The 23,906-nt window shown below is 44.1% G+C and overlaps 1 protein-coding gene across 1 annotated transcript in view; it reads left to right on the top strand.

Annotated features, from left to right (window-relative positions):
* LOC138569531 (cytochrome P450 3A24-like) overlaps positions 1-10,126 on the top strand; it is a 224,409-nt gene extending 214,283 nt beyond the window's left edge. The window contains exon 13 of the mRNA XM_069647587.1: positions 9,032-10,126. Coding sequence (XP_069503688.1) covers positions 9,032-9,124 — 93 coding nt within the window. The 3' untranslated portion in view covers positions 9,125-10,126. The remainder of the gene's footprint in view (positions 1-9,031) is intronic.
* Positions 10,127-23,906: the final 13,780 nt, after the last annotated feature.

Genomic DNA, 23,906 nt, shown 5'->3' with positions numbered 1-23,906 from the left:
TATTCTCCAGCATGGGTCTGGCATGAATTCACATGCTCACGCTGGGACTCCTCAGTAAAAAAGAAAGCTGTTTAGCTTTAGCCTGAACACTGCTTGTCTCCTCTATAACCAATCACTGGCCTTTGGATCATGCTGCCCCATGCAATGACAGACTCTCTCTTAGCTTCACCCCTACAATACAAATAGAAACAAAACATTTCCTTGTTTAGGACTTTGAATGAAGATCAAGTAACATGTACCTGGAACTTGACCTTCCTGCCGTCTACAGTTATATTCTTGGGTGTTTGAAACTTTAATCTTTGGACATTTACTGCAAAATATGTTTATCTGTGTCTGGCTGACCTCTGACTGACAGCAGTGCACCAAAAATCAAGTGGGCTTATGGTGACATGCACTATTTTACAGAAAGTGTTGCTAAAATGTTTCACCCTTCAACAGTGGGGTGAGTGCACTTCTCTTAGGTCCAGTAGGTAAATTAGATACTCTACCTGCAGGTCTAGGAGGATTTGAAAGAACTTGCAAGGGCTGTTGTGTGAGTTTGCACATGCTAGAAATGTAAAAATATAGGGTATGTGTTGAAATTCCCCAGCACTAAATTTAGTTTTCTCTATCTGCTGGTTAGGATTTGCAGAGATGCATTCCGATGAGATGAATATAGAGAAAGGGTCAATTTTGTAGGCTATGCAAGAACTGTCTAGAAACCCTTAAGCATTGGTTAATTCATTGTCCAGCAACCTTCAATATAAGAATATTTACATTACATAGATTTGTATCATAGGAAGAGGTCTTGGACAGTGAATGGTTTTGGAACAAGTTGATAGGATGTCAAATGAGGACATTAATTATAGCTTTAGTGAAAGTTTTAGTTGTACATAATCCATTGGAAGAAATAGCATATATGAATTAATGAGGGGAATTTTGGGATTCTTAGGTCTAGTTGATTGACAAAAGAATTTTAATAAAATGATGTTAATGATCATCTGTTTATATAGATCAATTGTACATTTGAATATTTGAATTGTTTGTATTATTGATTTGTGGGTGTTAAAGTGTATTAACAAATTAGGGACACAAATGAAAATAACGAATTAAAAAAATAAAATGTTTGTGTATGTCGTGCCTGAGATCCACCTCAAGCTAGAGGAAGAGAAAACATTATTTCGAGCGTGGGCGGCAATAGGGTAGAAATCATTACCCACTGCCCTGAAGGGACCAACTTTGGCCCTCACAGGGCAGTGGTACGTGTTTTAGGGTCCGCATCGGATGGCAGCAATTTCACACAGGGCCCTCCTGCACAACTTTTTCCCAAAAAGTCACTGAGTATGTTTGGGTGGTTTGACAAGTTATGTTATCTCATATTTGAAAAGATCCTCCTGCCATATGTAATGGTGTCGAAGCAATGTAGGAATCATGGCCCTTCCGCAGCCAGTGGTCAGAAAAGATGAGAGAGAGGAGCAACGCAATGCATGCAACAGAAATTGTAATTTAAGCACTGTACAGAAAGCAAAAATGTTTAGCCTGGAGACATTCTTGGCCAAAGAATGGATAAGGAAGAGGCAAAGACTGTATTGGAGCTGATTGAGTATAGACTGGGCTGATTGTTTTGTCATGGGACTATGCAGTAAAGGTATGGGGCGCAGACCTAAAGGAGGAAATTAGTGGGCAAGACAAGTGTATGGATCCCTAGGGCAACCACACACTGTGGGTAATAATAAGCAGCGCTCAGATACCTGAGGGTTCGTAGCGCTATATAAATGCGAAATTGTTATTATTATTATTATTATTATTATTATTATTATTATTATTATATGTGTACAGTTGACGCTCTTTATACTTTACATGCATATGGCAGAGAGTATGTGACAGCTAGCCAGAATTTGTTTGTGGGATTCAACTGTGTGCTGTGGGGCACGGTGCTATATGCAGCGTACATGCACAGTGAATGATATGCAGTCACAGGCAATAGATTTTGAAATCACCCTCTCATCGTTGTCAATATCCCCGGAAAATGCATTGAGTCCAGAGTAGAGGCCTGCTTTACATGATCACTTGGCTGGTACCAGTGGCTCGGGCTGGCACCAAGACGAGTCAACCCATTTAGAAACATGGGCATTATCTGAGACCACTCCTAATTCACCCATGCCCTACAAATCAGCAGCACCCTACAAAGTGAACTCGCTTTTGCAGGTACTATCCCGCCTACACTGCAGTGATTGGATAGTCTTCTGTTATTTTACAGCTTATATTTAAGGTCTCTGTGCCACTTATAAAATCCCAGTGTTCCATTTTAAGTTGTCAGTGCCTGTCACCAAATTCGTCATTTTTCATTTAGTAAGTTGCACCCATAAAGAAGTTAATTTCTTTGTGCAGCCTAATGGTTCCACGCACCCTCCAAAGGTCTCCTTGCTGTCTGTGGCCAGGGTTTAATTCTTCTCACTTCTCAGCCTGTTCATATATCCCAATTTCGAGTATTTAATTATCCGCTGCACCCAACCATATCGTCTTTCTCTGCACCCCTCTGAACATTCATTCATCATTTCCGTACCCAGCCTTCTGTTATTCACAGTAGCTTTAATTCACGTAATTAGGCTTTAGGCCCTTAAAAATAAGTATTCTCAACTCCTTTAAACTATTTGTTTCGTCTAGGTGTCCTGGCATTCTGCCCTTCTCAGTGCCCTATCATTGTGTACTCTTCTGTGCCTTTGCAGTTCAATGTACATTCAGGTAAATCCAATATTCCCAGTGCCCAGCATTTCTCCATTCTCAGACAACTCAAATACATGGACACATGCCAACATTGTCCATTCCAACCATCAGACATTAGTCCTGTGCCAGTGTTAACTTTCCATTCTGGGAATTGTAGTCCTGGATCTCCCAACGATTAACCCAGGACTACAAGTCCTAGAATGCAAATCTAAAACTAGGCCTGGACAAGCGGCTCCCGAACGAAATGGATGAGGTTGTCATATAGGTGAATAATAGTGACAAAGCATAGCTAGGGCTTCTACCTGGACCCTACTAAAAAGCTGAACATATTGCAAGGAAACACACCCTTTCATTTAAGTGGTTAAATGGGTGAATTAAATGTGTTCCTCGCCCAAAATAGGGAACACAAATGACCTTCTCAAGCGTTTAATGAGATTGATCCATTTGTTTTGTTTTCTTACCACTTGCTGTTGGCAAACGTTAAGAGATGGATTCTAAAAATAATTCAGTATTAGTATTAGCTGAATGGAGATACATTGCCACAGCTACCCATCTATCGAGGAAACTCTCTTTCTGACCCAAAATGTACCCCTTTTCAACTTTCACATTCTGGTAAAGAGAAGTGAAAGCAGCAGTTGGGGTGGGGGTCCTCTCATCTCCCCACTAAAGTGGAGGAACATGAGCAGTAGGGCTCATGCGTTAGGTGTCTGGGCCTGATGAAAAGTCCAGCTCAAATCCTATGTCCAGACTGGCTATTCTGATTTGGAGGAACAGGCAAGTGGGACCCATTACACGTGGTAACATTAACTCAGCATCCGTCTTCCTCTAGTGTCTGTAATTCCCCTTTTCATCCGTGATGCAGGATGTCAGGATGTAAAGGGATTTCTCCAGCCACCCCACATTGTTATGTGGGTGGTTTGAAGTTCAGGTCATAAGAGCTTCAATGATTACCTTGGGCTAGGGAAGAGGGTGGGGTCACAGGGTTCTGGAGGATCGGCAGTTGGCCGTTATGTGGTGAGGCAATAAAGATGTTATTGCCCAGATTCTCCACGTGCGTGTGATTCTTGGCCCAAAGAAGGCCGGTGCACCGCGTTGAGAGCGGAACCCTAGCAACTTGTGCTTGAGGGTTCCCTCAACTGGCGACGAGGATGGGATACAAACTACCTAAGAAAACATCAGAAGGATCAATTAGGTTATGTCTGGATATGAGCAAATGAGGCCATTGAAAGAGAAAGACACCAACCCTCAAGAATAACAGCTATGATTCACTTACTGCATGGAGCCAAGTACTTTCCAAAACTTGACCTAACCAAAGGATATCATCAAATTGAAATCACCCCAGAATTTAGATACATTACCACATTTGTAACACATCTAGGACTTTTCCAATATAAAAGGCTCAGTTTTGGTATTTAATCGGCAGTAGAGATCTTTCAGAAAGAAATATATACGGTCATCCATCATGTCCCTAACTGTCTAAATTATTCAGATGATGTACTCGTGTATGGAAAAACAAAGGAAGAACATGATGCTGCTCTACACAAAGTTTGTTCAGCACTTGAAACAGCATGTCTCGCGCTCAATCGAGCAAAATGTGAATTTCGGAAAGACTCTCTAAGATTCTTTGGTCACATATTTTCAGAAAAGGGAATGAGACCACATACAGAAAAAGTGACTGCCCTCAACTCAGCTCAGCCACAACAGCATATCTCAGAACTTCGATCATTTATTGGATTGGCGAGTTATTGTTTTCGATACATACAAGACTATGCGACAGTGAGCAATCCTTTCCGCCTACTCACTCGCAAAAATAGTTTTGAGTGGTCGAAGGAGTGTCAAACAGCTTTTGAGACCATTCGGGAAAACATCACTCGGGCTGATACCATGGCATATTTTGACAATTCAAGGAAAACTGACATAATAGTGGATGCTATCCCTGTAGGACTTGGGGCCATACTAACACAGTGCAACCCTGCTGAACCCAATGAAAGATTTGTGGTGGCTTACGTGAGATGGAGCCTCACGACGACAAAAGAAGCTTATTCACAGGTGGAAAAAGAAAGCTTAGCGATGGTATGGGCATGTGAATACTTTCATTTTTTCTCATATGGAAAGGCCTTTACAGTCTTCACTGATCACCAGGCCCTCCTTATAATCTTTGGTGATCTAAAATCAAGAATGCCACCAAGAATAGCAAGATGGGGTCTACGTCTGTTAGATTACAAATTTGACATCATACATCATCCCGGAAAAGAAAATAACCCAGCAGACTACCTGTCGAGACACCCGGTTGGACCACCCGATAATAAGCCTTCAATCGCAGATTACTACATCAACTATATCATTCATAATCTTCAGCCACTGCCTGTGGAATGGTCAACTCTAAGAAAAGAATCAGAAAATGATAAGGCTTTCAGTATAGTAACTCAGTGTTTACGTAGAGACAGGATGTCTCAGGCAAAACAAGCCAGGCCAGAAAAAGATACAGTAAATGAAGATGTCAAAGCTTTGGATCTCGTAAAAGATAAACTGACATTCATCGAGAATCACATACTGATGAAAGGATCAAAAATTTTCATACCCTCAATGCTCAGAGAACGTGTAGTCAAACTTGCTCATGAGTCATTGTGGTCCAACCTCCACAAAACGCCTCTTAAGGGGAAAAGTTTGGTTTCCAAAGTTGGACACTCTAGTTGAACAGGTGATTGGAAAATGTGAGTTATGTGCCCTAGTGGCTCCCAAGTCTCATCCAAATCCCTTGAAAATGTCAACGCTACCTGGAGGTGTCAAGGAGGAAGTGGCAGTCGACTTATTTGGGCCCCTGCAAAACTGAAAATATGTCATAGTGCTAGTTGATGAACATTCGAGATTTCCGGATGCCAAGATCATTGACTCCACATCAGCAAACTGTGTGATTCCTGCTCTGGACTGCATTCTATCCATATATGGAATACCAAAAATTGTGAAAACGGACAATGGACCACCCTTTACAAGTTATGACTTTGAAAATGTCGCCAAATACATGGGCTTCTTACACCGCAAGATAACGCCACGATGGCCTCAAGCCAATGGAATTGTAGAGCATTTTATGGCAAACTTCAAGAGATCTTTACAAATAGCACATCTGCTCAACAGGCCATTTGAACGGGTACTGTACCAATTGCTACGTGACTATCGTCACACTCCTCATAGTACCACAGGGGTAAGGCCTTCGGACCTGATGTTTCGGTGAATTATAAGATCACAGCTGCCTGAGAGTCCAAACAAACCACCCATCACACAACTTGAACAACAAGTCCAAACGCATGATTTAGAACAAAAAGAGAAAATGAAGAACAGCCCAGATAAGAAAAGAAGAGCACAAGAGTGTGAGATAGAGTTAGGAGACCAGGTCATAATGTGTCAACCAAAGATCCGAAAAGAAGACTCTGTGTTTGTCCCTGAGATGCTGGTAGTAATTGCAAAAAAAGGCAACATGGTACGGCCAGTGGAGACCATCAACAGGAAGTAATGAGAAACTCATCATACTTCTAAAAATGTCATGGTCACATTCCAGAGAGACGGGAAATGTTCGAAGACAGTGACGAACTGTTAAGCTTGGATTAGTCATACCAAGGTGACAGTGAACCCTCTGACGAGGAAGACAATGCATGAAGATGGCTCAATAGCTCAAGAACCTCCATTCTATGGAAGACCGAAGCATAGTCGTATAAAGCCCATCAGACTAATTGAAGAAATGGAATGATAGTGCCAACCTAGTTGAACTTTAAAAGGGGAGGAGATGTCAGGATGTAAAGGGATTTCTCCAGCCACCCCACATCGTTAAGTGGGTGGTTTGAAGTTCAGGTCATAAGAGCTTCAATGATTACCTTAGGCTAGGGAAGAGGGAAGGTCCACTTGGTCACAGGGTTCTGGAGGATCGGCAGTTGGCTGTTATGTGGTGAGGCAATAAAGATGTTATTTCCCCGATTCTCCATGTGTGCGTGATTCTTGGCCCAAAGCAGGCCGGCGCACTGCCTTTAGAGCGGAACCCACGCAGCGTGTGCTTGAGGGTTCCCACAGAGGGAAGGGGCTGTGAAACAATTTGTTGTGGTAGGAATGCCCAGTGGGAGTAGCCACATAGACACCACGTCAATTGCGCTTTTGTGGGCAACACAGGATTTTCCTATTATAAAGCGACTATAAAACTTTCTCCTGCTGCCATCTGGAAACCATCAACCCAAAACATTTATATTTATGATTGTTGCTTCCGTTGGATATATCAAATATTAACACCCAAACGTAATTAATGTGGATCCACAATTGAAGGCCCTTTTGAGCAGGCAATGTATTGCTTCATGTTCCTGGTCGGTTTTGGCAAATTGCTGTGGCACTTGCACCACAAAATTGCAGAAACCCTTCTTACAGAAGAGAGAGGTAATTGGGCTTCTGAAATGAGAATATCTGGTTGGCATAGCAACGGGAAATGCCATGGCATGAAACTGTCAAATCACTAAAATATCTTTTCCCAAACTCCTCTGCTGTACTACCCAATGATAATTTCCTTTAGCAATATGTGCTCCAATGAGCAGCTTTGCAATAAGCAAGTCGACTGCTGGACTTTCCGTTTCCCAGCTGTGCAGTGATTTCATATTGGGCCATTTTTAGCTATTTGACACGGACATTTGTGCTGTGTTTGGGATACGTTTGACAATCTGTTTTTTTGTCTTCCTGGGGCTGCCTTTCTACATACACCTGCCCACCCCCACTCTCTCTACCCTCACGCACCCCACTCCCACGCTCTCTACACCCAAACACCCCACCCCATTGCTGTGCTGGTTGGGTTTTGTTTGGGCTATTTTGGACTACTTTAGACGAGTCCTTCTGAGGCTGCTTTTTTGCCCCAACCAACCATCATCACCCACCCGCCCACTCTCACTCTCTCTACTCACACCCACCCTACCCCCCACTCTCTCTAACCTCAGCCATCCACCCTACCCACTCACTCCCCTACCCACCCACTGACCCACACACCCTACCTCCACTAATTCTACCCCCACCGACCCTACCTCCACTATCTTCACCCTCTCTATCCCACCCACCCTAGCCCTAGTCTCTCTACCCCACCCACCCATCCCCACTCTCTCTACCAACCCACCTCTCGCTATCCCCACCTACCCCATACCACCACCTACCTCCACTTTCTCTACCCTCACCCACACTACCTCTACTCTTTCTATCCCATACACCCTACACCCACTCTCTATATCCCCAACCACCCATCTAATCCCATCACTCTCTCTACCCAACCCACCCTACCCCTACTCTTTGTACCGCCACCCACCTTACCTTCACTCTCTACCCCCACACACCCCACCCAGCCCTACTCTCGCTAAACCCACCCACCTACCCTACCCCCACTATCTCTATCCCCACCCACCCTAACTTCACAATCTCTATCCCACCCACCTTTCCCCAACTCTTTCTACTGCAACCCACCCTAAGACCAATCTTCACTACCCACCCCACTATCTACCCCCACCCATCCTACCTCCACACTCTACCCCCACCCACCTACCTCCACTCTCTGCCCCCACACACCTACCCTTCCAACACCCACCCCACCCACCCTACCTCCACCCTCTACCGTCACACACCCACCCTACCTCCACTGTCTCTACCCCCACCCATCCTACCACCACTCTCTCTACCCCCACCCATCCTACCTCCACTCTCTATACCCCCATCCAGCCTACCTCCACTCTCTCTACCACCACCCACCCTACCTCCACTCTCTCTACACCCACCCTACCTCCACTCTCTACCCCCACCCAACGTACCCCCACTCTCTACCAACACCCACCCTACCCCAACTTACTGTACCCCATCCAAGCTACCCCCACTCTCTCTGCCCTAACCTACCCACCCTACCTCCACTCTCTCTACCCTAACCACCCTACCTCCACTCTCTCCACCCCAACCTACCCAACACTCTCTACAAAGCATCCACCCCCACTCTTTACCCCTCTCATCCTTCCTCTCTCACTCTCGCTTTATTTCTTTTCCTCTCACTCAACCTTACTCGCTCATATTTCCTCTTGCTCATCATCGATGACACCCCCTCTCAATCATTTCCTCTCTTTCACTATTCTTCTTCCTTCTCATTCTCTTGCACACCTGAACCTCTTATTGCATCCTCCTTTGAAATGTTGCACTTTCCTCCTTGCACTATGGTGCCAATAAGGGCAAAATGCAAAGAACAGCAGTAAACTCCAAAACTATTGGCTTTGCCAATGCTTGTTTTTGACTTGCTGTCACTGATCATCTCTTCGTTCCTTGTCCCTAGATTCCACTTGAACTGGACACCAGAGGCATCATAAAATCCATGAAGCCGATAATGTTAAAGCTTGTGCCGAGGACGGCGGCTGAAGAAAAATGATCAGGGTGATCGACAGCAGTTTAGCGATCTGAGGTCATCCAAACAAGAGTTCTCCTGGAAAACCTACCTGCTCTCGTCGACAGCGAACCGCCACTCTACTTTCAAAATAGATGAACAAATATGGGCCAGTAGCTCATGCATCTGACCAACTCAGACACAATATTCTTCTGCAAAAGCCTTAAGGTTTTAGAAGACCTTTGACTTTCTGATGCTCTTTCTTTAATTGGATTATACGTTCAGTGTCAGAGCTTCAAGTGACCTGTTCATTCCGATCATATGAGGCCTCATTTCTAGCATGATCAATCCATTGACCTATTCATTCCGCTGATATGAGTTCTACTTTACAGCATGATCAATCCATTAGTCTATTCATTACGCTGATATGAGGTCTCATTTCTAGCATGATCAATCCATTGACATATTCATTCTGCTGATATTAGGTCCACTTTACAGCATGATCAATCCATTGGTCTATTCATTACGCTGATATGAGGTCTCATTTCTAGCATGATAAATCCATTGACATATTCATTCCACTGATGTGAGGCATAATGTCCAGCATGGCCCATCCATTGACCTATTCATTCCTCTGATATGAGGCCTCATTTCCGGCATGATCAATCCATTGAACTATTCATTCCTCTGATATGAGGCCTCATTTCCGGCATATCAGTGGCATGAATACGTCAATGGATTGATCATGAGGCCTCATTATCAGCATGATCAATCATTGACACATTGTTTTTATGTACGCATTTTAAATAGCGTGATTGCGAGATCAATTCTAGATATGTGGCTTACATGGCCTGAAAGAATTTTTTATTGAAAATATTGACTCATTTCAATGCATTTTTTTGTGGGAAGGGCTACAAAAGAACTGTAATTTGACAATACACATCTCCAGGTGATTTTCTTGAAGAATTATGGAAATAAATGGTAAGGAATGTTTTAAGAAGCAACATTGCAGGAATAAAGAAAGAAAATGTTTACCACTTGGAAAAACGTGAATGTAAATTACATTAACTTTTAAAAGTAGGACCGAAAATATTTCTCACATTAAAGTAAAGTCTGAGGAGAATAAATGTTCATGGCTCAGGTTATAGGCTGCATGCAGCTACATGAACGTATTACCGTTTCTGCTGCACCTGGGACTGTCAGTCCTGTAGAACCTGTTCAAACCACTGATGTCACTGGAGTCCTTTTTTGATTTTGCCAGCAACAATCCCAAGAACGTTCAAAATAGCAATGATGAATTCGGACGAGCAGCCCACTTTCTGCCTCTGGATAATGCTGTGGTTGGGTCCTGTTGGGAGCTGGTGGCAAATATTGCTGGCTGCCCCATTGCATTTCAACTCAACTCAAATGTCAAAGGCATGTAACAGACCTTCAGTGGTGAGGTGACTTCTTAGACAAGAAGTTGAGAAACAATTAATGGGAACGTCATTTAATTTCAGTGAAGGAAAAATTGTTTCCTGTTTTTTTGCTTTTATCATAAACTATGGGATATGGTATCCGCTCTGTAAAGTTGCATGCTTATTGCACTCTGTGGGCCCCACATAGTTTAAGGCTTTTCCCTCACTTGCTGCGATCCAGTAAGAATCACCTCTAGTCACTATTTGCCCTCTACTGAGTACCAGTTGCTAATTTCACACTGCTCAAGTCTCTCCGCCTTGTTCATTGTGCCTTCCAGTATCAAGAGCTAATTTTCATTGCCTACAAATACCAACGCTACCTTCCTACCGGGGACCTTTGTTTTTCCGTTGACATTCTCTTCTTCATCATCACTATTTACTACACATCTCACTCCAGTGGGCGAGACTGTGTTGCTCTTACCTCCAAAAGCTATAAGTGCCTTCCACCACTGATTGTGACAAGTCCTCAACCTCGTTTTCTTTCACAGAGGCTTAGAAACATTTCTCTTCCAACAACACTAACCCGACTCATGCGGACACAGCCCATGCACCCTGGGCAGATTGCAGCCACCTAAGTGGCAACCATTAGTCTAATAATAATGATGATTCCTCCACCATCCCATTCCTATGTTATTCTGTCCTGTCCTCGTCCCTGGTTTATGTTTCCACCTCCCCCTGCAACATTTTTAATTTATTTTTATTTATTTGTTTGTACCACGCCAATAGCCTGCGGGCATCGGGCGCAACAACTACACACAAAAGACAACCATCAAAAACGGGACAATCGAAAGTAACCATTCAGAGAATCAATCATGTTGCAAACTAGTTGAACAGAAACGCTTTCAACGATTTCCTAAACATTCCAATGTTTACTTCCTGCCGAAGAACAGAGGGCAGAGTGTTTCAAGATTTAACTGCTCTAACTGGGAAGGATCTTCCCATGCCACTCAAAAGATTTGTAGCTGGGACTCAATTTGGTCAGAGCCTGCTGAGATCCCACCATAAGAAGCTCTGTCTGGTTTCCATTCCAACAGAGCCAATTTGCAGACATCCAAGATTCTATTTGATTATACACCCTGGTCAGGGCAGCCAGATCTTGAACATAGTCCCCTGTTCGCTTAATGACCACCTGGGTGTTGCCCCCATAATTTGTAAACACCAAACCCAAGTGTTCCAGGAGCAAACAAAGAGATCTAATGTACAAGTTAAACAAGAGGGGTGAAAGGCAGGCCCCCTGTGGTACTTCACATAAAGTGGGATCAGAGAGGGAGCAGACCTGGTCCCATTGGCTTCTTGACTCCCTGGTGGTAAGAACGGAGCGAAACCATACAATGGCTTCCTTTGAGCATTGCCTCAAGTTACCAAGAGTACCGAGAAGGAGATCGAGGTGCACTAGGTCGAACACTGACGACAAGTCAAGCAGCATCAGAAGACCCGTTTTGCCCTCATCCATCATTCCCAACAAATGGGTCTGCAAGTCAACTAGAGCAGTCTTGTTACTGAAGGATGGTTGAAAGCTAGATTGTCTATCATGCAGGATAGAATTTGTTTCAACAAAATTTTGCAGTTGCCATGTGGCGAACCTATCAAGAATTCTCAGGAGGAAATTACAATTAGTGATTGGCCTAAGATTACTGGGTTCCTTAGGCTCAAGATTAGATTTTTTCAAAAGAGAAGTAACAATAACTGTTAAGATGGAGGCTGGTACCTGACTGTCTCTAAAAGATGAATTTATAAACCTATTAAAAAAAGGAGCAAAAAGATCTTTGTGCTATAAAATAATCTTGGGTGGAAAGAGATTTCCAGCGCAAGAAGTAGGGCACATAGATGAGAGCATTTTTACCATCTCGGTAGTGGAAATAGGAGATAGGCGGAACTTTGCCTGTGCAGAGGTCCATTGAAGAGCTTCTTGCTCCAGATTGCATTTGATGTTCTGATTTAGCAGGTTTTTTATTTTTTTTCTGGCATTATTGACTTTAACTTCAAAAGCCCCCTGAACTCTCTCGTAGTCCTGGTTAGTTGGTTGAAACAGAACCTGCAAAGCCTTGGGTTTTTCCAATGATTTAAGAATTTCAAAGAGTTTACCTGTATGTTTAGTTGATAAGTCTATGTGGGAGTTAAAGAAATATTTTTCAGTTTTCTCTATTTGAAGCCTATAGGTTATATCTGCCACTTTCGAAGCAGTTTTGTTTTCCTCAGTAGGATGCTCCAGCTAGAGAGACCATAGATTGTGTTTTAGCTTTTTCAATGTCGTGAGTGGTGTGGTAAACCATTTCTGGTGCCCTAGGTTCTCTCTCAACAACTTTGATTTGATGGGGGCAGATTTGTCTAACATTGTTAGAAAGTTCCTAGTAAAAACATCCACCGGGTCACTACCCGAGGTGCTACTAGAGGTATTGGTCATGATGCAATCGAGACACGTTTGATAGTCCTGCAATAACACCTTTTTAAAATGATGGCTACAGACAATCTTTGTGAGGTTTTTAGGTTTCATTGTGAGATTAGGTGGACAGATGTCGAAGTCTATTATAAAATAAATGGTCCGCCCACACACTGTAAGATGTTATTCCATCACCAGGCTTTTTTTGCTATATTTTTGCCAAAGGTTTTCGGCCAAAAATGTCATTGAAAAATATAGGGGGTGGGTGGGAAAGAGCATATAAGGGGTAGGGGGGTTTGGGGTATAGGGACCACAAAAAAGGGAAGGGTGGTTTGGTGGGACCTCCCAAAAAAAAAAATCGATGAGTTTCTTTCGGCCAAAACTTTTCATCAAAAACTCAGTAGAAAAAAGCCTGGCGATCTAAGAGCATAGAACCCCACAAATATGGCCCAGGCTGTTCAATATTGCTGTTAAGGTTCTCGATCACAATCCAGTCCAAAATGTTGTTATACCCTATTGTTCGATTTTTATTTTGAACGTGATGGTTAATGTTATTCAGAGCGGCTCCTAAAGCAATAGCTTCCTTGTCAAAGTTGTTACCCCGCCAACATCTGGTCTTCAAATCACATTCTCTATCCCTTTGTCAAGGACCCATGTCCTCTCCTTTATCAATGTTACATTTTGTAAGTGTTTGTGCCAACAATGCATTGCTTCCTTGTGATTTCTATAAATAAATAAAAATATCGGTCCCTCAATCTCTTTCATCTGTGTTACTGTTTTAGGCCTCTGCCACCGGGGTACCATTTATTTTTTTTTTATTGTTTAAAGCTCAGACCTAGCTCAAGAGCAGCAGAGCACTGTACAGGACGTGGGTAGCCAGTGTTTGGGCTGGCATCTTTTAACAGTAGCGCCTTGAAACACTTGTATATAGGCACGGTATAAATGCCATATCATATCATATCATAGCAGTACTGTGAGTTGTGGACTGTGCATTCATTGAGATTAGTCCTTGGTCAGGTGTTGTTGGTAAAGCCACATTCTGAGTGATTTGTGAAATTGGATAATTGTGGGGGTATTCTGAGCCAATACCGGAATTGAGTTCAAGAAGGTGTGTGCATGTCGAGAGGAGGATTATTTGCGGCTCCTCTATTGGTGGTCTAGTTGGGATTCAATGGGGTTCATCAGTTTGCTAAAGGATAAACATGTGCCTCCAGATATGCGAAGCTCAGCCGCCAGTTATGCTGACGTGCTCCTCCTGACTCCTTTGTAGATGATGCATGCAGTCCTGAACAGTATCCTGGTGTGGAGAGGGAGCCAATGTAGTTCAAGTAGGACAGAGGTGATTCGGTCACATTGCTGCATACCTGTAATAAGACATGCTGCAGCACTGTTGACTTCTTTTAGGGAAGACAAGTGAGGGTATCCCTACATATTATCCCCACCAAAAATATCGCCATACAAATGGTTGTATATCTCGCCATAAGCGATATTTTTGGGGTGGATAATTTGTGGGTGCGCGGGTTGCAGGGGTTGAGGGGGTGTCCCCCACAGGGTTCATGGCTCAATATTGTCGCAAAGACATGGCGATATTTTTGTATTGCAATATTTTTGCGGGGATATTAACACATGGAACCCAAGTGAGCAGTTGGGAGCCCTGTCAGGAGGGATTTCCCCCATCGATGTCCAAGAACACAAGGGCCTCCACTGTGGTCTGTAATTCCTGTGGCAGGATGAAGGATTTGATTTTGCCAAGGCCGGAGATTTGGAGTCATGCCGTTTGGGCCTACTTGGCTATGTGTTTCTGGGAGGACAGTATACTGTCAATGCTGAAGCCTAAAGATTTTTCTGAATTTGCGAGTTGTGGATCAAATCCTTCTCGGCATATATCACTGAGCCATTGTTGGACAAGTTGTTGTTTAGCAGGGGGGACTGATGAGGACACATTTGGTCTTGGATGGGTTATGTTTGAGGTAGGCAGTCGACATCCAGGAATGGATGATGATAATGGCTAGGGAATCGCAGAGACAAATGATGGCCTGTGGGCTGATTTGATATGGTTGTTTGACCTAAAAACCTTGACCTACTGCCAATTTGACTCTTTTTGTCACATTTTGTTCAACCTACTGTGGAGGGAGACCCCCCGCATCCCCACCTGATGTGGGGGAGACCCCCGGCACCCCTCCCGACTTCACCCCACCTCAACCTATTAAATAACCCCACCGACCAACTATTTTTTAACTGAAATATACCATTTGACCTACCAATTTCGACCAAAAAGATGCAGTCAAATCGTAGTAGGTGAAGTTGGTATTAGGTCAACTATGCCAATACCGGCTTATTACCCTCATGTACAACTGAATATCATCCATGTAATGGTGCATGGGTATATCAGGATCTTTGAGGAGCGTGCCCAGAGGCTTGAAGTAAAGGTTAAATGTAATGGGTGACAGGATGGAGCTTTCAGGAACTCTGCAGGAGAGAACCCAACATGTAGCACCTTGGTGTCTGTCCAAAATGTCCAAGGTAAACTAAGATGTAGGAGGTAACCAATTCAGGACAGTACCAGGGAATGCCATCCTGTTCCTGAGGAGGAAGAGGAGAATGCAGTGGTCGACAGCATCAGAGGTTAAGGAGGACAGGAAGGCATCAGTCACCCTTATCCATGATTTGGAGGGAATAATCCAACTCGTGGTTGGTGGCTGTTTTGATTCTATACTTGGGACAAAAGCCTGACTCATTTACGAGATGTAGTTGTTGAGTCCTGGCGAGTAGCTGTGTAGCAACGTTTTCTTCCAAGATTTTGCCAATAAATGTAAGGTTCATAATGGGTCGCTAGTTGGCCAGGTTGTCAAAGTATGTAATTTGTTATTTTTTTAAAAGAGGTTGTATAAGACCAGATTTGAGGGTGTCCAGAATGACAATTCTGTGAGTTAGGCATTAATGATGCTGAGGAGCGTATTCAGTGTGGGTCCCATCATTTGTTTAACGATGGAGGCCGGGATGATGTCATCAGAGTATTATCTATAATTCTAAGTTGGTCTGCTCAGTCTACCTACTTTAGGCATAGGAGTACAGAGAGAAGGGAGATGAAATGTGAGGAGGGATACACAGCATGTTGGTGTTTGGCTCCATACTCGACCATTTACCGCCCATGGCCATATAATCCCTATGGCCATTCCACCCTGCAACTGTCCCTTTGCCACCCTGCGGGAATGTGTTTGAACTAGCATGTATCATCCAATAGCATCAAACAATGGCCTTTGATGCGGCTGCCATTGTAATGGCTTAGTTGCAGTTGTAAATCAGCTCTTCTTGTGATATAAATATTGTAACCAAATGTTCTTTTAGCTAATTGATTTTGAAGCAGTGTGTTTTCTTCCTTCGAATTTCTGTTATAAACAAACAAAGGCACCACCAATAGTTCTGCTTCATTAGAAGGCATTAGATAAACATTTGCCGGCACTGTCATCATATACCCAGATGCGCAAGCCATTTGCCAGCTGTCTCCATCTAATGGCCAGGTATCATTAAGGCAAAGCGTGGCACATACTTATCCCGAACCTACTTAAAAGTCAAAATTGTTGGCTTTGCCAATGATTGTCACATGTTCCAGGATACGGCTGGTACTCCATTCCTTAAAAAATACTTGAAATCCTAATCCCAGGTATGCTGATGGTGATGCTCACACCCTCCACCCACAAGCAAGTCTATGCTATTAGCACGCATTTATTAGGGCACTTATGATGTCCTTCAAACAACCTTTGCAAGAGCCCCCCGTATTGCAGCCACTCTCTCCTCTTGTTTTGAATGTAATCTTTTTATTCTACAGCGCTCTAATGCATGTTTGTGAAGTTTTTTGTTTTAGGGCCTCATTACGGTCCAGCGGTAACCGTGCGGGTACCGCCAGACCCGTAATGAATTACCAGCATCTGACTTCCCAGTAACACTGGAGGATTACAACCCCAGCGGCCGGGAAGTCAGGTGCCGATATGTTTGTAAATGCCCATTCCCATAGGGTATAGGGACCACGGAAGACCACCGGCACCATTGTTGCCGGTGCTTCCGTGAAAACTCTGCATGCGGGTGCTGTCCCGCCCGGCAGGTCTGACCTGGTGGGTGGGACGACACCCGCCCGCAGAGTTGTAGTGTGCCGGTCCGGAAACAACGGTGCCGGTAAGCTCGCCGGCCCCGTTTCCAGACTGGCACTGTTGTAATGAGGCCCTTAATCTTGTTATTTCTCAAACAAAAGGAGAGGCCGAAATGCTTGGATATAACTGAGCTATTGATTAGGCTTTTTGCAGGTAAAATATACTATAGGTTGGGACCGGGAACAGGCTAGGGAGCAATTCCAGCCGCCCACAGCCTTTATTTGACATGAGCCATGATGTCTCCTAAAAGGAACAAGTAGAGTTTAGGCAGCAGAATTTTGAATGATTTGTAGAAGCTATATGATGTCTTTAGGCATACTCGGGTGCAGGGCGTCAGCATGTTCTAATCTCAAGGACACCAAGGAATACATTGCCGGTACCTAGATTTTGGAACAAAAATGTCGTTCTTAGTTGAGATTGTTTACCTGAAAAAACAGCATTTTGCCTCGGTTCCCAGTCAGTTATTTATCCAGCATTACTGCCATGTTACGGACACGAGGGACACACACACAACTGAAACAACAATGAATGAAGAGGCAGACACCGATTCACACTAAGCAATCAATTGGGAATAGATTCTAAGGAAGACACTCTACAACATAGCGAACGACTAGCCGAGAGATAGCCATGATAGGAAACTAAAGACCGAATACATAGCAAAACTAAGACGGAAGCACTAGGGTGAATCAACAATAGCGCCCTCAAAGAATAGGGAACACCCATCACCTAGCTCAGAAACCAGAGGGCGAGGAATAGACATACCGAATCACATTATACAAAGCTCATTAGGATACAGCTGGGAATGCGCCGCACCATCACACACGCAACAACCAAATCATAGATTTTAAGGAAGATAGCCACGACACTCTGAACAACTAACTGAGAGATAGCCATGATAGGAGCACACTAAAGACTGAATCCATAGGCTCACCGAGACGGGAGTACTAGGACGACTCATCATTAGCACCCGGCCCTGAACCATACCCAGTGCCAACAGACCAGTGTCACAAAACATAACAAGGGAACCCACATCCTCAGCTCCCACAATAGAAGGATGGAAATGAGACATACCTAACTACACTATACAATGCTCATTGAATACAGCTGGGACCGCACTGCACCATCACACGCTACAGCCAGACAGCCAATAAGAAATCAGTAACAAACCCACCCACAGGAATACAACTCAAATTAGAATCAGTATACAGAACCCACCAACTCTACTTTCAACTCTCTGCATACCCAACCCACCCAAAACTCACACAACCATCTCTCACCGAGCAATAGGCACACACTTTAGAACACTGCATCAACAACATGCAAACAACACATAAACAGCACCAACAGCACACGAGGTTTCGCCCGGTCCGATACTTGCACCAAAGCTCAGCGCACAGTGTATAACGAACTGAAGCCGCCAACAGCACAACACTTATTCCACTCTCCTACTCCACCTCCACCCGATTAACCCTACCCACCCTCCTTCTTGGTTACAGATCCGCCAGAGCACCTCGGGACCAATTCCGGTGGTGACGGTGCGCTATATAAATACCTTTAACATAACATAACAACACAACATGATCTACTGGAGAAGAGCAAGCACACATACAGATAGGTCAACTGTGGAGGCTCCAGGGTGCAATCTCCCTGTCTTTAATAATGAGCTCTTTCTTGCATACATTCAACTTTAGGCAAATGGATCCTTTCAACCGCAGCTGGTAGAAAGGCACGCATGGATATCCTCTGCTCCGGCCTTAAGATGGCCACAGAGCCACCCAGGACTTGTGTTCACATGCATATGTGCGTGTGGAAGAGGACTCTCTGTGGCCAGGGCTCCGAGTAAGAGGTCAAATGAAATGGTGGGAGGAAGAGGAGACTCAGGGAGTCCTGAAGCCAGGGCCAACTGTTCATGAGGAAACAGGTGGAACAGAGGCATCCCCTGAGCTCTACTACCAGGAGCAAATGAATCCATGTAAGTGCCCAGCCAGGGAGATCAAAGGCTATTGGAGCTTCAGCACGGTTACCAAGCAGCGCCTCTTGACTGTGATCCAAGACTGCCACTAGCACAGATCCAGGCCCCATAGCGGGAAGCAAACCAGCCCGCTGACTCCAAAGCAGGTGCTTGCTCTCCATAAGATTGCTCCCGTGTTGCCACTATCCGCTCCACAAGATTTCCATTGCAGATTGGAAAACTGGTGGTTTGGGATCCAATGTGTTTTTTTTAAGAGGGACTGTAACTGGGTGCTTTGAGGCCTGTGCTGCTACACTCCAGCAGTATCACTGAGATGATTGGCTATGACCTATTTCAGGTAAAAAAAAAATATTTGGTGGCAGGGCCTAAGAAGTGTTTGGTGAGGCCCAAGAATCGCAAGAAGCTAAGGAACCTTTTAAAAGACGTGCGTCCTTTGTAACTTAAGGCGTGGCTTAGTAGACGGTTTCACTTTTTCAGACCTAGCTTGAAAGTGAGTGAAATCTATTTGGAAAGGTGCTTTAAAAATAATGTAATTAACCAGCAGTAAAAAAGGACTAATATAAAATATATACATATTAAAACGAAATGGACCAATGCAGATTCCAGTGCCTCAGTTCTTTGGATGGAAATCCATGATTTGTATTTGTTCACCAATGTTATTAAATCCTTCTAATGACAGCACATCAGTGTAATAACTGGTTGCAGAACACGAACAATGTATTTTCTGGATAGTACGACTATAAGACTGGCACTCGTTATGCTTTTGAATTTGTACGCTTCTTGCCTACGGGCCACAGACAACTCGTTTCCACAAGCGCCCGGATGCCTGAGTGTTTGTGTGCGCTATATACATGCAAAAATAAATGAATAGGATCTTCCATGCAATATGTTGCAAATCAAATAAGCAAAATACATGTCAGAAACTAATGATGTGGTTCTAAACATGAGCTATAGCGACATCTACTGAGAAGGACCAGTATTGTCACCCATCATTTCTTTGACGTTCAGTATAGCGACATCTACTGAGAAGGACCAGTATTGTCACCCATCATTTCTTTGACGTTCAGTATAGCGACATCTACTGAGAAGGACCAGTATTGTTACCCATCATTTCTTTGACGTTCAGTATAGCGACATCTACTGAGAAGGACCAGTATTGTCACCCATCATTTCTTTGACGTTCAGTATAGCGACATCTACTGAGAAGGACCAGTATTGTCACCCATCATTTCTTTGACGTTCAGTATGGGGAACTTCATCAGAGGAGCCTCCATTAGAGCTACGGCTCAAGTGCCCTTTTTGGACACTCAGATAGAGACTGATAGGGCAACCAGTGCAGTGACACAATCATGCATAGCTGATATATCTAAACGCGTGTTTGCCATTTGATTTCCAAAAATGGAGGAGGCTCCGCTTTTCCAGAGTGGGAGCTAGGAAAGGAACAGCAAGGAAGAGAGGTGCAGGATTGATGAGCTCTGGAATAAATAGCTTTTAAGAGCTGCTTGTGTGAATTTACTATAGTACCAAGTTTAATCCAATAGAAATATTGTTTTTTTTCAAGTATAGTGAAGTTGAAAAATATCAACCTCCACGAGCGGGCGCGGATAAAGCAGCAAACTGACCGCATTTTCAGATTTCGACCACTTGTGTCTTGTACACATGTTTTGTAATGGATAGCAAACCCACTTCTCATTTTTATACGAAACAGTGTTGGAAAAGCAAAATATTCAGGGGATCATCAGACGTTGAGCGGTATCCTGGTGGTAAATGCGCCAGAATACCGCCCAACGCTAATAGCGTTATCATAACTTGGTCTGGCGCAATTAGCGCCAGATCCCGAGTTGCAGGTGGGGGGAGTCCCCATTCCCATTGGGTCCATGGTCTCTGGCTCGTGATTAATCTGAGTGCAATCTGGCTCACCTGTATACTCTCAATTAACTGACCCAGAAGCCATCTTGGAGCCCTGCCTCTGATCTGTAGCTTCATGTCTGTCAGCAGGCACGTCGCTGCTGCTCCGCAGTGCTTCCTTGCTGATAGCCAATACCAAGATGATGTAGTTTCCAGCTGCATTGCTGCGTGTGAGGGGATGGTTGAGGTCAATTTACCACGGTTCATCCCATTTCTGCATTGCATATCCTTACAGCTCGGAGCCAGCCCCTCGCAAGCTTAGCTCCTTCCAATCCCGGCTACTCTGCCATCCTGCACTTTGCAAACCTGAAGATTTGATCTGAAGTAGGCCATATATGTTCTTTTAATTTTTTTGTATTGACAAAGTAGCAATTTGACTTTAACTGTTGGATTCCCAAAGATGCAGTGCTGAAAAACAAAACATCAGTAAGTCCACTAGTAAGAGGATCTGAATGGACTACTTGATCAAAGGGCACCTGGTATTCCACTGATCCTCTGTTATATTGATGACATGGACTAAAAAAAGCTCACTTCCCCACAAGTCGGTTTTAAAAATGTTTGGTTGGTTCTTTATCCTACATGGAGCTTTGAAAATGAATAAACAGCTAAACCTACAGCTGTCCCCACGCCCCTTCCTCTCGGTACAGCATGATTCATTTGCACTTTGAATAGTGCATGCCTTTGGGTTCCCTGCAAAATGAATTCAAACTCTTACCTTGCCCCATACCGGGCAATATGAGCCCATCAAGTCTTTGTTATTTGTACGTTTAGATTTCCTTTTCATTATAAACTCAGGACTAAAAGTCCAAGAATGCAAAAAGAGAACAGCGGTTGCGTCTGCATCATTTGTGATTCTGCATGTGCATTCTTTTTGCTTCAAAAGAATTATGCACAATTCAAATCCAGAAACTGGAGATTTTGCAGACATTGCAAATCAGGGTTTCTGACATATACCCCCTCCCAAATGTTGCTGGGGGGTCTAGGGAAGTAAGTAGAAGGGCTTTGCTGCCTGTGTTTTCTTGGGCAATGCTTCAACATGTAGTGAGTACATTCTGGACATACCCCCTGGCTGCACCCCATACAATACAGTTGAGTCCTATGGTAGATTAGGTCCTATTGTATACATAGCTCCTCCACCTTCACTTGCCTTTCTGAACATCTTATCTATCCTTAACCCTCATCCCAACTATCTACTCGACTTTGCCCCTCCCTATCACTACTGCATGTTCTATCACATTACTAAATTGCATCTCTGACAGGTAGAGCGTCTCCATAACCTATAGCAGGAGGTGCTATACAATGCCAAGATATCCTATTGTACATGCAATAATAAGATTTGTGTCTACACTTTCAAAAGTTGTCTGCAATTTATCAAGGGAAACATGGATAAAACCGTTTTTGAGAAATTTTGAAAATCAAGGAAAAACACCACAAGAACTGGAAAACCAACGATTGAAAACAGGAAATCTTAAATATTTATAAAAGGACCATGAGACCATGTCCCATTCTGTGACCTGTTCTGACATTCCCGGGCATTTAGGGGGTCCCCTCATAAATATGCCTGTCACTGTAGTCATGGGTGCCCCGTCTCTGCCTTATTTGAGCCTTGGCCAATTACACTGTGTTGTAATATTGTATGCTGGCCTTGAAACTGGTCAAGAATTAGGCAAATACGTTGGCTCTCAATTTGCAAACAAAATGCATTGGCTTTATCAAATTAATAAGTACAACACATTTTTAAGATCATTTGTGTGATATTGTTCTATTTCTAAGACAATAGCATAATATCCTTACAACAAAGGTAGAATGAGTAAGCCAATGTATGTTGGACAAAAGTTTGAAAGTGATACAAAAAAGCAGAGTGAGTTGCAGAGTGACTGCAGACCTTGGCAGACCACTACCTGAGTCTCACTACTGGTTCCATTGAAGAGGCGGAACAAACCTTGTCTATCCCTCAAGTACTGGGGCTGGCCACGGAGCGGCCACGGAGTGAGTTGCAGAGTGACTGGAGACGTTGGCAGACCACTACCTGAGTTTTCTACTGGTTTCATTGAAGAGGCGGAACAAACCTTATCTATCCCTCAAGTACTGGGGCTGGCCATGGAGCGGCCAGGGAGTGAGTTGCAGAGTGACTGCAGACGTTGGCAGATTGTGGCGGGCTGTAAGGGCGATAATTCCATGTGACCAGTGTAAAAACCAACAACCATCGAGGAACAACGAGTGCAGAAAAAGGTGAGAAAGGAGCCCTGAAGTAAAGTCCCCCTCCCTGCTATCTTCCCCTATTTTCATCTGCTACCAACAATGGATCAAACAGACGAACCAGCAGAGAAAACAGGCAAAGCTACCCCAGGTAAGGATGCTCCTCTTCCTCTACTTTTGCCACAACCTCTTGACCTACCTGTATGCAGTAGTTCAACAGAATCCAGCGAGCCGGAAATTAACAGGCGGGTGCTACGGCCCCCTAAAGAATCGACAATTTTCAAAGCAAACTTCAAGAAATGGTCCGAAAAACTGACCGCAACGAAATGACTCCTTGGAAAAAACACCCCAGAGAAAATAACGATCCCGCCGATCATGAAAGGCAGGTGGGGTGGGGTTGGGGAAGGGAGCGAGGAAAGAACCCTGCTGTTGCTATCGCCTAGCACTGCCTCGCCTACCATAGCAGACCAGTGCCTGCCCGACAGGCCCAAATTAACAACAGCGCTGTCGCCGCAACCCCCCCTGGAAAATGTGAGACTCCTACAGATTGGGGGCAAGATTACAATAGCAACGAGTGCGCCAATGCGAAAATCATGAGCCAGACATAATCACCCAGCTAGTCGAAAGGGAGATTACACCAGACCATTCTGACGGCGCAACAAGCTCAACTACGGCTGTCCGAGCAAGTGAACGCACATGGTCTCCAAAGCAGGCTGAATCCACTCAACTTGCGAAAGCCACTACATCGTGCAAAATAGACATC

The sequence above is a fragment of the Ambystoma mexicanum genome, chromosome 2q (assembly GCF_040938575.1).
Source record: "Ambystoma mexicanum isolate Mex_15411 chromosome 2q, UKY_AmexF1_1, whole genome shotgun sequence".
NCBI classification, from domain to species: domain Eukaryota; kingdom Metazoa; phylum Chordata; class Amphibia; order Caudata; family Ambystomatidae; genus Ambystoma; species Ambystoma mexicanum.
Note: the sequence above shows the minus strand (reverse complement) of the source record. Positions and strands in the feature narration are given on the sequence as shown.